This window comes from Epargyreus clarus, unplaced genomic scaffold (genome assembly GCF_041222505.1).
Source record: "Epargyreus clarus isolate Ecla_fem2 unplaced genomic scaffold, WU_Ecla_fem_2.2 ptg000003l, whole genome shotgun sequence".
Classification (NCBI taxonomy): domain Eukaryota; kingdom Metazoa; phylum Arthropoda; class Insecta; order Lepidoptera; family Hesperiidae; genus Epargyreus; species Epargyreus clarus.
The window spans coordinates 13,617,543-13,632,344 of record NW_027332211.1 but is presented as its reverse complement, the minus strand read 5'-3'; the positions used below and the strand labels follow the sequence as shown (position 1 = coordinate 13,632,344).

At 34.7% G+C, this 14,802-nt stretch overlaps 2 protein-coding genes across 3 annotated transcripts in view; both read right to left on the bottom strand.

The window, feature by feature from the left end:
• The window catches only part of Rcd5 (microspherule protein Rcd5), a 30,893-nt gene extending 26,073 nt beyond the window's left edge, over positions 1–4,820 (bottom strand). Inside the window, exons 1-7 of one of the 2 annotated variants that reach the window (XM_073089712.1) lie at positions 4,595–4,819; positions 4,182–4,503; positions 3,712–3,930; positions 2,354–2,485; positions 2,108–2,264; positions 1,229–1,340; positions 248–401 (exon numbers count right to left, since the gene is read on the bottom strand). In XM_073089712.1, the coding sequence (XP_072945813.1) occupies positions 248–401; positions 1,229–1,340; positions 2,108–2,264; positions 2,354–2,485; positions 3,712–3,930; positions 4,182–4,503; positions 4,595–4,698 (1,200 nt within the window). In that variant the 5' untranslated portion in view covers positions 4,699–4,819. Of the gene's footprint in view, positions 1–247; positions 402–1,228; positions 1,341–2,107; positions 2,265–2,353; positions 2,486–3,711; positions 3,931–4,181; positions 4,504–4,594 lie in introns of both variants that reach the window. The other variant, XM_073089720.1, reaches the window with a different exon arrangement.
• A 2,742-nt stretch (positions 4,821–7,562) lies between these two features.
• LOC140754688 (dual specificity protein phosphatase 13B) lies at positions 7,563–14,148 on the bottom strand. The gene is made up of 4 exons (XM_073089733.1): positions 13,932–14,148; positions 11,728–11,855; positions 10,478–10,704; positions 7,563–9,968 (listed from the first exon to the last, which is right to left on the bottom strand). The coding sequence occupies exons 1-4, from the start codon at positions 13,947–13,949 to the stop codon at positions 9,769–9,771; spliced, it is 573 nt and encodes a 190-aa protein (XP_072945834.1). The 5' UTR covers positions 13,950–14,148; the 3' UTR covers positions 7,563–9,768.
• Between the last annotated feature and the right edge of the window lie 654 nt (positions 14,149–14,802).

Here is a 14,802-nt window from a genome sequence, read left to right as displayed (position 1 = left end):
CGAATTTTTTACATTGGGATCCTCCAACTTTCCGCCTCGGACCTCCGACGACCTTCAGTTTGCCACTGTATCTATCTAACACCTATATGTAGTGTGGACTAAATGCCTCCCATGAGCGCACGAGGTAAGTCACAGTGACCAGCGCAAGATGTATATGGATAGTGACGTAGACCACGTACCTCGAGCGCACGAGGTAAGTCACTGTAACCAGCGCAAATGTATATAGATAGTGACGTGGACCACGTACCTCCCTGGAGCGCATGAGGTAGCGCACGAGGCGGCCGCGCAGCACGGCCAGCGTGCTGCGGTCGAGCTCGGCGCCGCCGCCCGCCACCGACTGCACCAGCACCTGCCAGCGCGGCAGCGCGTTCTCCAGCAGACGGATGTTGCGCTTCGCCATGCTGCAACCACGCTACACTGCTTTACACGTTCTTTTTTTTTTATTATACAGGAGTAGCAGACGAGCATGCAGTCCACCTGATGATTAGTGGCTCCTGCCGCCCATGGACATCTGTAATCGACCCCAGATAGGATTAGATATTCCTGAGGTCGGTTATTAGGCAGAAATAGGTGTGGCGGTGGTGCCGCCGGAGTCGAACCACAAAGGGTTCCTACCACCTTCATAGTTTTTATTACCTGTTCACAGTTGACCATTATCTTTATATACCACATCATCAACCCATTACTGTCTCCACTGCTGCACAGGTCTCCTGTCGGAATGAGAAAAATTAGGCCACAGTCCACCACGCTGGCCACGTGCGAATTAGTATACTTGAATTGGTATGGTATAGAAATAATCTGAAATAGTTGCATCAAAGTTATATGATGCAACTATTTCAGCCCTCAATTCTAGCTATGCACCTATGTATGATCAGATCAACTTCAAATATAACCCCTATTATATATAGTTAAGTGTAAGATTAAAGATTTCCATGATGGGCATTTATGATCACTTACCATCAGTTAGACTGCATGCGTTTGATTCATCTCATCTTATAAAAACATTAATAAAAATGTAAAATGGTGGTGATGGTAGTGAGCCAGTAATGAATTGATGATGAAGAACACTCTACTACAGTTCAACTGTGACAGCACAATTGCCATGCCCACTAGTGTAAATCCTATCTCCATATTAGGAATTTCACTAGTAATTTCACACTCACAGCAAAGGAGTCATGGTCATTTTAATTACCTTGTTTCCAAAAAATATATTTACAAGATAGCTTACCGGTCAACCCTTTCCATCTCAGTTTCAACCCCATCCTCTTTGTAGTCAGGCAACTCAGAGTCAATCACTGTGTCTTCCATGTTAGAGAATGTTGATACAGGGTCATTTTGACCTGCAACACAAATTTACAGGTGAATATTGTAAAATTAAATAATTAGACATATGCATGCATAAAACCTGTTAAATGAAAAAGATTAGGCCTCACCACTTGTACATAATATTTAAGCAATGGCAATAAATTAAATGATAAATGGACATATTTGGTATTCCGTTAATCAGTTAAATTTGCTTAAATATGCCTTTCCAGAGATGTATAAAATAGCCATAGATTAGTAAAGATACTTCGCCGTCTTGAAATTGAATGAAGCCACAAACGGCTTATTAGTAAGTTCTTTTCTTGAATTCTTGACACAAAAACATGTTTAGAAAAAAATTACGAATAAATACCTAATACTGCGTAATTTACATAATAAATAAATAATAATTATTTCAAAAATTTTAGGGACATTTCAGCATGCAGACGTGGCAATACTTTTTTACGCAACTATTTCAATTCTCAAAACTGGGTACATTTTCTTGTTAGGAGTGAGTAATGAAAATAGCTAAGTTGTGCTAGTAAGAATGACGCTAAGTTCAGTAAGGCAACCCTTACTTTATACTTAAAAACTATCACTTGTTATTAGTATAATTACAATGAGCAATGAATGATTGCAATGAGTGTGCAAGTTTGTTATTTTTAGCTAAGACTGGCCTATCTAAAGCAAGTATATTTCTACTACTATTTCTATGTTCTACCCTTCAATAAATAAATCATTATGTGTAAATAAATTTATACTAATAAACCTGTATCACATGTTCAAAAACACATTAAAATCATACTTTTTGGTAGTGGCAGCACTGCTTGATCGGGCAACAACTGATAATGCTTCATGAGCTGCCAGTGAGCCATCAAGGACTTGGCCGTGCGCGTCTGGTAAAACACGTGAGGATTCTGATCCAGCAGCTCTTGGAACTTCTCTATACCAGGTTGGGTGGCCTGAAATTGAATAATAGGTATTTTAATAACATTCCATATATATAAATCTTATTTAAGCCATACACACAATGGTCTACTGGACAGATTACCTGCACAGATTTGACTGTTTTGTTTAAATTCCCATCGGTAGCATTTATTGTCGGGACGTTCTCGTGTACTGGGACGGTGTCCGGTTCTCTTTGAGTCTGGTGACGCGCCGTACGTTGTCTCGCGCCGGTGGCCTGCACAGATTCAAAAAGCTGTACAGATCTGTTCCCACACATAGTCCGGTCTATCCGCACAGGCATACCTTCACAGGTAAACCTCTCCGGTGCACCGTAGTGTGAGTGGCAAGCATTAGAATAATACAATAAGATTAGGAAACATATTTCAATTAAAAAGGGTGTTAATAAAAAAGTTATATTATAGATTAAAATAATTATATTATATAATATACAGTTATTGTATAATATATAGTTATATTATAAATTAAAATACCTATTATTCATAATGGATAAATAAATAAATAAATTAAAATTCAATTAAATCAATTGTTCATGACATCAATGAAAATCATTGACACATTATGAAGAGTGAGCAAGGGTAAATAGAAGTACTGCAATTTAAGTTTACGACCTTTGTTAAGTCAAGTTATTATATAAATGTTTGGATTTGTTGGTCTATATGATAGAGCATAAAAAGGACCATAAATTGGGTCAACCCTTATTTATGAATAAATAAGAACAATCATGCAATGTATGTCATATAACACTTGTGGATGCTGGCCGATTTACATATGAGGCGATTTGTTTAATCCTCAAAAGTAGCTATGTATCTGAGTTGGGCTTCTGATATAGTTACTGTTCTATGTCTTTAATTACAGATATCAATGGGTTGCAGTGTACACATCTGTAACCAACTTCATATACTACATGGTTGTGACTGCACTTCGATGGCACTCATTAGCTACTTTTGTTATAAAAAATAATCGAGGCTGTTAGAACCAGAGCAGCCAACTACAAAAAACTATTTACATTATGGAGAAAAATAAAAGTGTATAGTCCGCTCTGAAGTTGTAGAGGAGGTATAGTTATACAATTTACTATTGTGACTCGATTCATTTCTATATTAAGAGACGACTAGCAGTTTTACACGGACTACACAACATTTATAAATTACGAAAATACGTCAAAAATCATTACAATGCAGTTAGGCGACTCTGGTTCTAGCAGCCTCAATTATAGTTAAAAAACTAAAAACCACACTAAAATCACACAAGGGAACTCATTAATCCTGACGATCCCTATGAATGGGACAAAATTATTAAAATCGTGTATTGTCATAGGTTCTTGATATGTTTAAAATTTTAAATTAATTGGACCACTCGAAGTGGGTTAAAATAGAGTTCAAAGATTCCATTACATACATACATGTCAAGCTAATAAAAATGTGTGGTAAAAATATTTACACTGGGAATCGTGCTGAGTAGATTCTCTTCTGCTGTTGAGTACAATGCTTGCTGCTGAACAGCTGCCACGAGATCTGGATGCAAGTTGCGCATCGCTGCTATAGCCACCCTGGACACTTCAGCATTGTATAGCAGGGCATACCAACGTGACTGGATCTCTCCCACAGTGAATCGACACGAGAATTTGATCCCTCGATGTACAGTGCGCAAGTCATTTGTCTGTAAGCAATTGTTGGACATATACATCAAATGGAATACTGAAGTGAAAATTAACTTTCATATTTCAATCATTATTGATAAATGATCAATTAGATAACATTATTATCAATCCTATCGTGAAAGCATACTATAGTCTAAGTATACTTGTATACCAAAAAATTTTAAATTTGGTATGACATAACATTTTTTCAACAACAACTATTATATGTCTACCTCATTGTTAACATACAAAGAAAATAGCTGAACTTTACCTGTTGGACTCCCAATATAAGAGCCAAGTCATCACTCGGTTTCCATCTGCCCAAGTCCTTAGTAGACAGATGGCTGAGATATCCCTTACGGCGGGACTTGCGGCCCACGCCCGCGGACACCTTGCTCGACGTCCTCCGTCGCTCCTGCGCGGGCATCGTGGGCGTCGCAGCCGGGCTCGCGATGGACACTTCGGGCAACTGGCTCGTGTACGACTGGGTACGGATCCGCTTGTCCCCCTTGCCCAATGACGCGCCCGGCAAACCCAAACTATATTCTACTAGCTCGTCATCGAAACGCCTACGTTTTATTGACCTTGACGAACTGCAATCACGACAATAAGATCTCATAGCACCACCGATCAATCTCACAAAAAATTACGTGTTACAATTATTTATTTATGAATCGTACGTACCTGCGCCGTTTTGTATTGTCTTGCAATGCATCGAAATTTGACGACGTTGCACCAGGATATTCATTACTATCCGATGCATTTGATGGAGTAGCTGGAAAATCCATTAGCAAACCAATAAACCACTTCACGAGGGTAAAAGGAAATTTTGAAAACAATAATATTATTTTCACCACTACTATATAAAAATGTCAACCATATTACCATAAACGAAAATCAATATGCAACTGTCAATCTGACGTTATATATTATTTTATATGGGTTATGTAGTAGAGGACAACAATATTAGTATAGATTCAGCCAATTATACATATTTATATTGATACATTATTATGTGAAAATAATTAAATATTATTATGATTACACAAAATGTTTAATAATGTAATGGATTTTATTATAATTACATAAACTCAAAAGCTCAAAAACTTAAGACTATAATGACGAGACAAGACTTGATATTTGTATTGTTACTGTGCTTGACTGCGTAGTGCAGCTACATACTGTATATGTCCTGCGAATTTATCTGTTGTTATTAGGTTCTATCCAAAGAGTATAGTAACCTCAACAACCCAATATACGTTTACAGCCTACAGTATGTGCGGATCGGCGTGCATATATTTACGCACATAGCGACAAAACTAAGCACCAAGACTTGTTTCACCATAACAAATGTCAGTAGTTTATTATTTAAAAAATGTCAGTGTCAGGTCAGATATTTGACAGTGTTGATGAAGTTTGAGGTTATGTTTAAGAGAATACCGATCTAAATTGAAATAATGTCGCATTTAATATGTATAAGAGGATTTCGACCTGCGAATGTAATTGTGAGAAACTTCAATAAGATTGTTATAACTGATGACGGTTCTACGATTGTGGCTTTACACCGCGAAGAAGAATTTCCTTACGAATGTTCTAAACCTCTTCCTGCAGAACAAAATGTAGACAATTCCATTTTGAGGATGTCGGACTTTACTGAAGTAAGGCGAGTGTTTAAGGATATGAAGCCAGAAATAGCGCGGCAGCAGTTGGCCTCTGTCACGCTGACGACTACTCATCGATGGTTCCCCCGAGCGCGGGACAAGAGAGCTAAAAAGACCGAAATGAACCGACCGTACCTGTAGTTTAACTAGTTTTAATGTAGTTAATCGTAGATATTAATATAAAATTTCATAAAAATGAGGTTGTTGTGATATAATAAAAAGTAAAAATTAATTGTCTTTAATTTATAAAATATACGCCATTTGTATCGGATTTAATCATCATAACATTGGAAGTGGGTCTATACCAGTTAGTGGTACAGGTCTATCTGAAGGTGGTAGAATTTCCTGTGGTTCGGCTCTGGCGGCACCACCACCACACCTATTTTTACCTCCTAACAGTAGTGTTAAGCACTGATGTGTTCTGGTTTGAAGGGTGTGGTATGGGAGACATACTTATCAGAGGCGTTCCAGCTTAGTCCTCAGGGGTAGCGGTGCCTCTGTGGCCGACATCAGGTAGGAATATCTAAACCTATCTGTGGCTGATTATGGAAGTCCATGGGCAGCAGTAGTCACTTACCATCGGGTGTACTGCATGCTCGTCTGCTACTCCTATATTTTAAAAAAGCAATTATAATCTTATTTACATAATACAATCTAAAAGATTATAACAACAAATTATATCTACTTTTAAAAAAAAAATCACAATTGAATACAGATAACTGTAAAGTGAATTGTGATAGTTTTTGCATTCCTCAGGGCTCAAGTTAAAACTTGTGGCAACAGGACAAGTTAAGGCTTGTGCCTGAAAAGGTGAATAAAAACAGGATCAATTAAATAAATACTCTTTATTTCGAATAAATTATTAATTTTAAATTTTAACACTGTCATCTCATATCACACTAAATAAAATCTATGGTGTACATTAAATATTAATTTAAATATATCATTAGATTACGTAATATATTTCTGTGTTCCTTTATTAGATGTATCTTTATGAAAATATTGGTAGTTTATATGGTACCATTATGGAGTCACTTAAGATTATCTACAGTAAAATATTTATCACAGTCCAAAGAAAATAAATCTCAATATTAAACTGTTGGACAAAATAATCAGTGTTTTCATTTATTTTGTTCATGTAATGATTTTAAAAGAAATAGAGTAATGCATTTTTTCAGTACATAATTATATTTTTCTCGTTTTTTATTACTTTTTAGATCTTGGTTTGACAACCAAGCTAGTAATTACAAGGTCTTGGTGGACTTTCTTCCACCTAGTACTTACTTATTTATTAGATTGCCATTATTTAGGTTTGTATACTGAATAGTCACCAGGTCTTATGGAGACATTTATTCTTATAACATAGGTATACTAACTAGCCATAGCTCCTATTCTTTTTCAAGAAATTATCTTCTAATAATCATTTAAAAATATGTGTCACAGATTATTTTGTTCACAACATTATCATAACCAAAGACATTACCTGAAATTAAGGAAAAAATAAAAATGTAATTACTAATAAGCTATAAGAGAACTATTATAATGTTAGCGTTTTTAAATATAATTAACAATATAATTACATCAAAATATAATATGAAAATAATTCTCCAGTTAAATAATATTAAACCTTTCATTTTACATTATCACATTTATATCCTTTGGTACTTGTTACGCCCATGTATTGCACTTAGCAATCAAGACTAGCTCAGTATACCACATTACTTCAAAATAAACTCTTTAGTCATTATACACTCTATATTATACACATAAATATATACTTAGATAATCATAGTGATAACTATAATAATTTTAATATGAAAATGAGCAGTTGTAATATAGAAATAAATTATTTATTACAAGATTAAATATTTTTGCTTTATTTGACAAATAGGTAGGCAAGTCATCTTTTGAAGTGGTGACCGTCACCCACCGTAAATTGCAACACCAGGTGTTGCTAATGCATTGCCGTTCTGGTCATGTATCTTATTGAAAAGCTCCAATATTAATTATAATAATCATTCAACAAGGATTGTACTAAATATGACAATAACCATGTATAGCTCTTATATAGTATAATAATATATAAGCGATTACTTCACGAACTAATTTGTTTTCTCAATCTTCGACACTAATTCACGATAAACTTAGATTGTAATTATCTATCTATGCATATGGAAAGACAAAAAAGCACGTTACACAATAAAGAACCTAACTATAATAAATAGGTACATTACAGAAATCATAAGGATACACAATTTATATAGATATCTTAGTTACCAATCAACGAGCAAGTTCAAAAGCCATTCAGTCGGTTTACATAGTACCATCGCCTATAAGATAGATAAGGCCTCGTATCGGCAGATACCAACCCTACAAATAATTCTACTATCATAAATACAAACAAGGCCTCTGTTAGAAAATAAAATATGAGCTCGATATTTGCAAATGCGACTGCTATTTGGCAAGGGCATTAAAAATGGGAGGACGCAATCGTGATCTGAATTCAATCGTCAATCGGTATGTCGCGGGTGTCAACACTCTCAGCAATGTGTGTCAGTGAATATGAACGGTCCTTTAAATTAAAATAGAACTCTAAAAGTGAGTCATAACGCACGCAGCCAAGTATCACACGTCGGCGACCAGTCCCTTAACAATGTGCTCGCTTGCCGTAACGAATGCCCTAAAGGGCAACGACATACATCTTAAACTACCCGACTAATGAATAAACCGCCACTCAAGTGCCATATTTGCCAGTCTTGAAGTAAAACTTAAAAACTATACAAAGTGGGATGATATTTATCATCACGATCTTTCTCATTGTTAAATGCAGGTACATATTTTTCAAAATAGTTGCATCTAAAATAACCAATAAAAATAATATATTTTTTTATTTGTAAATAAAACTTTCCCTTATGAATTTTAATACTCTAGGCCAAATATAAATATATTTAAATAAGACTCAAGATTCTATAATATTAATAAAGCACTACGTTTTTTATAAGTTGTACTTTGTTTGAACTTTGTAAGCTAGATATGATGAGCCACTGTTGTCCTAATTAAATAAGATATTGAGAATAAGCGATCCAGCGAGACATTCGAATATGGTTGTGAAAAGAATAAATGTGTCCGCGCATTCGTAAGAACAAAGTTCTCTCCTGCGATATATACTAGAACCGAAAGATCGCAAATTAAACATTGAATTTAAGTAAGTAACATAATTGTGATGCACTAAGATATTCCCACTGCAATTTCAACCATGTCATGAAAAATGCCAAACCGCTGTTATTTGTCGAATAATCGCGTAATCCTGTTCAATGAGGACAACGTCGCGGACTTCGTCAATGTTTGATACATAAACATTGATAAGTCATTTGTTAACGATGTAAGGCTACAAAGTTGTACTTTGGTAGAATATTATATTGTTTCTTCACTACAAGCTATAACAACTTACATTATTGGACATAATGATTTTGCTTAAAACTCTAAGGTTAAACTTTATAAAAATAACAGTAGGTACATAGTTTCATCTATCAATACAAAAACAAAATGGCACACGAGAATATATGTAACAAAAGTAAATTTTCATTTCATATGTAAAAATTACCACTGTTTACTTCAAAAAATAGATTCAAAATTTTGCTGTTCTATTTGTATCTTTGTTCTACACTTAACATTACATATTATGTACAGGCAACCTCGCCAACTTTTCAAACCCGACATAAACAGCAACAATTGGGCCATTAACTAGCATATTTAATATTTTAAAATATGTATATATGTTTAACAAGTTACCTATAGAAAACCTTTCATATAACAAACATTTACGACAGTGGTTCCTAAGCAAACAACCCTCGGATTACGAAGTGAGAATGTTAAAATATAATTTTATCTATGAAAAAATTCGTTGAAAATGTTGAAATACATGATCTAAATATTTATTTTACACAAGTTTGCATGCACTAAAATGGTGGACCTTAGAGTCTCGCTAATGCAATATTGTCTGAAATCTAAAAGGTTTGAGAACCACTGCTAACCGGTATTGGATGCTGTGCATCCCCTCGTTCAGTTTATCATAGCCGAAGTCGCGAACAGTCATTAAAAGCGATTAGTGTAAGCTCGGTCCAAGCTTCGCACTCGGAGGTGACTGTGTCTAACTTCGTATGATAAGCTGAAGCAAGGTTGCAGGGGGGTCTGATGTCAGCGGAGCCGAGAGCTGCGTAGCTCCCTGTCCAGCTGCTGCAGCTGGCGGACGAAGCCCTCGTTGGGGTGGATGTCGCGGCGGGAGCGCACCAGGGCGAGCGCCTCGGGAAGGGTCATGCCTCGCTTGATCATCAAGAAGGCGAGCGCGCAAGTGGCAGAGCGCGATACGCCCATGAAACAGTGCACTAGAACTCGGCCTGCGAACAAGCAAAACGTTGTGCCAAATCTTGTTACAGCGATATAAATCTTAATTACGTTTGACATTTAAATACCATGTTGCAACAATTTTTAATTATAGCCAATCAAAAATATATACTCGTATTTCGTCGTAAAATCAACACGAGATACATAAGTATCTCGTGTTTTTATATGATGATTGTTATTAATAATTAATCCACCCTCTTTTTCTTACACAAGGCCAACATTTGACAATCAATTATTGCTACAAATTGTTCAATTTCGATCGTATGTAAAATTTGGATAGATTGAGTATTCACGGGCTATAGCGACGTTATTACAATAAAGTAAATCTATGATCAATATACTTAATTATGATATATTTCGGTTCAGTGTAGATATAAGGATTTTTCTTTAAACACAAGAGTACTTAGTAGGTAAGCTACATATTTTTCCATCCGTTTGTGGTAAGTGGAATAGTTATAAATGTATACATAATTTGGTGTCTAAAGTATTCACAAGCACATACCTCCTCTCGAAAGGCCCTCATCAATGAAGTTGGCTGCGATATGGAAGTACTTGGATATATCGGTAGATGGAAGATCCATAAGCTGGAATCCCTTGTAGTGCAACCCGGGACAGTCGCGGTAGTACAGATGGTCGGTGTCCACTTGCGTGTAACGCTTGCCCTCGGCGGTATTCAACACGTAGTTGATGCCCATTCGCCGTAGGAATGCCTTGTCCTTCGCCGCAACCCTGGTGAAATATTTTTCCTTGTACATTTTATGTTAGTTAGTATGTAAGTTTATATTCATGACTGATTTTTATTGACCCTTAAATTTAATGTAATGCCATAGAGCTTATAAAAGGCAGCTCATTTCACATAGTCCCAGCCAAAATAGAAGATCTTACGAGTAAGTTAACAAGTTGTATTTAAACCCTGAAAACATTGGGCTTTTGGACCTGTGTTTTAAATTTAAAAGAAATGAAAGTGTTATAAGCAAGATCGCACAGAGAGCCAACGTGACTTCACGTAGGATTTCAACTAAATGAGTCTAGAGTTTTGTATAATTCAAAAACGGTGATTTCGTCAGAATCAAGTGGACATAAATGAATACGAAAAAATAAGTTACGAAAGGGTTGCATGTCCCAATCCTATAAAACTGTATTTTATCCAATGTCATGCACAAACAGACCAATGAGATATAAAAAATCAATCCAAACCTTGAATAAATATGTGCTTCTACATCGTATTTATTATCATATTTTTCAATATCTCATTATTAAAGGTCCTCGTAAAAGTTATGAAAGACATCCCTACATAGTACAAGACTGTTTGACTATATCGGTGCTTCTTGTTATCTCCCACTTAACTACGAGTATAAGTATATCTAGGTCATCGGGCTTACGCTCGTACCGTTAACGAAGTACCTTAGAACCGAGTGCAAAACTCGATTTCGCAAATGTATATAAATAGATGATTTTGATGACTGACAAAAGAGTGTAGAGGATTGATTCTTCGAAACAAGTGTGTCTTCGACTTATTTATATGGCTCAAGTTTTTTTTTAACTTTTCATACTGGTAATTGTATCTCACATCGAATGTCGAAGATAATTGCTTCCAGAAGTGTATTATTTATAGTTTATTTATATTAGAAGTAAATAAGAAAAATAAGCCATAGAAATGAGTCGGGTACCCTCTGTTTCGAAGAATCACCCAGAGCTACATTCAATGTATGAAGATCGATGGGAAATAAAGTTTATACTGTATATACTTACGCATCACCAACATATAGTCCAGGGTAGACTTCATTGAGGTCAGGCGCCGGGCTGTAGGTGACGCCGGCGAAGGGCCGCGACCGGAACGACAGCGAGCTCAGCACCGACGACGGCGACGAGCCGAAACTCTGCGCACGGTACTCATGTCACACACAGCCACTCAACCACTGGCATTGTTAGTGCACACACTTGCATTCAACAACTCGCACACGTGGATTAGTTAGCAATATTAAATATAGACACAGAAACGGATATTTGAAAATTGGAGACTCAGAACTTTATTTTAATGACGATTTTATTAGGTAGTTTAAGACTCCTTAGAAAAAAAAAGAACTAGATATCCCTTTAAATATAATTTAAATGAAATCCCCATTTCAAGTGTCTATAACGTCATGTAGAACGTCAGAATGCTACACTTACCTAAAACGTTGATAACATTATTTAAGAACCCGGTAATACAAAATATAAGCAAACATTGATTATGCTCCCTTATCACTCAATATTTAAGAAATTAAAAATATTTATGTCCTTTTCTATATGAATAATGAATGGGAGAATAAATAAATTATTCACTTCCAAAAGAGTTTAACTAATGTAAAGTGTCAGAATTAAACTTTATGATTATAAGTCTTATTCAATTTTATTGGGTAAAGTATATTGGTACTAGGTGACCATTATATACAGTAAATAATATTACATAACGTAAAGTTTTGCAATATTGCAAAATGCATAATGACTCACTTCAAAATATTGCAGGATGATGATGAAACCAAGTCATCATTTTTAGACATAAATATGGTGTAATTAATATAATTATGCTTTAAACCTTTGAAACTATTTACATATAATTAACTCCAAACATGCAATTACTGATCATTACTTATCTTAGTACTTAACATACTGCATATCAATATGAAAAGTGGTATGATAGAAAATATTTTTTACTATGAAGTTAATCCCTGAATATCTTACTATTACAGTATTGCTTGTGGACCAATAAATGTTACTATAAATTAACAGGCAATGGAAATGGGTGATTTTTTTATATGTTATAACATGAAAATTGCATAACTCTGTATGAATCATAATATAATTTTGTATGAATCATTTTATCGTTGCACAATTTCAGAATTTGCACAATGATTTAGAATTTTTTGCATTATCCTCAACATAGATCGTGCATTGCCTACCAGTAATATTTCATTATTTAACATACGACACATCAAAATGAAATGTGATACAACACTTAATAATTTTCAATATGATTTCAATGAGGTACACTAAACAATTATGAAACATGTTTAAATTTAATTTATTTTTCTGTATATTAAGTAATTTTATCCGATCCTTGCATAATTCATTGAAATGATATAGAAAGCTTATAACAACACTATGCTGTGCAGGTTTTAATGGCATAATTACAGCATAGTGATAAATACCATTAATGTCCGTAAGTATGATCCTACACGCTGTTCGTTAGCCGCACAGTACGAATGGGATCTCGGAAAGAGCGAGTACTGCCAAACACATAACAGTTGTAAAATGGCGTAAAGCATGGTTTTCACAAGGAATTGATTAAATTAAAAAAGATTTTTTTTTTTTCAATTATGCTACAAAAATGGAAGTAAAAAATTCAAGATGATTTATATCACTGTAAAATTAGTGTGATTTTATTCAATTAAACCTGGATATTATTGGCTTGGTTAATAAAGAAGCGAGACATGGGATTTAATTTTATGCATGCTGCTAATTCATATATTTTTCACACCAAAATATCAATTTAATATCCCACAAATTTTTTGTAATGAACTTCTCTCAGATATGTGTGTGATAATCTATCTCTTGTAAATTGAATAGAAACAATTATTTAAAGCAATCTTCTTTTTCATTCTTTTTATTTCACAAAATAAATAATCATTGGGAAAAGCATTATAAGACGTAAAAGAATAACATTTTATTTCCAAGTCAATATTATTATGTTATCCAACCCTGTAATTGATACCTACATTATATTACGTCTCAGAAAAATGATCTCCCTCCTCTAAATGGGTTACGGAATCGACCTTGAATCAGCGACTATTATACTGCGAAAATAGGTCTCGGTTACGATGTTCTATTTTCGTATACCGCTTGATTGAAATTTAAGGAATTAAATAAACCTAACTTAAAAACTACGCAATGTAAAAATAATTATATATACTTACGGTATCCCTGTAACTCATTTCTTTAACTTATCAACACTATTTTTAGTCTTCAATAAACTGTTTCTGTTATGAATTTATGATATTTGATACTAAAAATGCTCGCTATACCAACAAAACCGTTACCAATCGAATTAATTAATAAGATAAAAATAATTTTCGCAGCTAGCTATTATTGTCCTAAGTATACTTTCAAATCTTTCAATAAATTAAAACTCGTCCGTTTAACTCCGTTTTCGCACTATCGCAGATCACAGGTAGCGGCGCTAAAGACGACACAAGCGATCGGAAACGAATGAACTTGAACCATAGATAAAATACTATATAACATGTAGGTAAACGATAAACTGCTTCACACGAAAATATAATCCAGATTGGCGGTTTTTGAATATATTTTTCGCCCACAAACTGCGGAGAAAAAGCAAGAGGCAAGAAGAAATGTCACCGTTTTGGATTACAATCTTTATTGAAATTGTTATAAAAGCGGAAATACGTTAACGTAAAGTGTTACCATTAGCATTATTATAGTTTCTCAAATCCAAACCAGTTCATATTTAACTTGATTCGGTTGTCTATGGATATCCTTATCCTTATGGTACGACCAGATATAGCGTACGGATTGATTGATTAAATTGTATATTGGCCGGAGTTGTTATTGCACACAACCAACGTGAACGTTGTACGTGTACATATACTCTTTGGTTGTGTACAATAATAAGTAAATAAATTGTATAACACATAGGCAGGTGCAAAGACTCTCTCCCGAAAATTTTCAAATGAACCAAAAGGATTTACACTTTAAAAGAGTAATTTAGTACTGAAATATAAATATGAATATTTAAATAAATTAGCAATATTGTATATGATGCTGTAT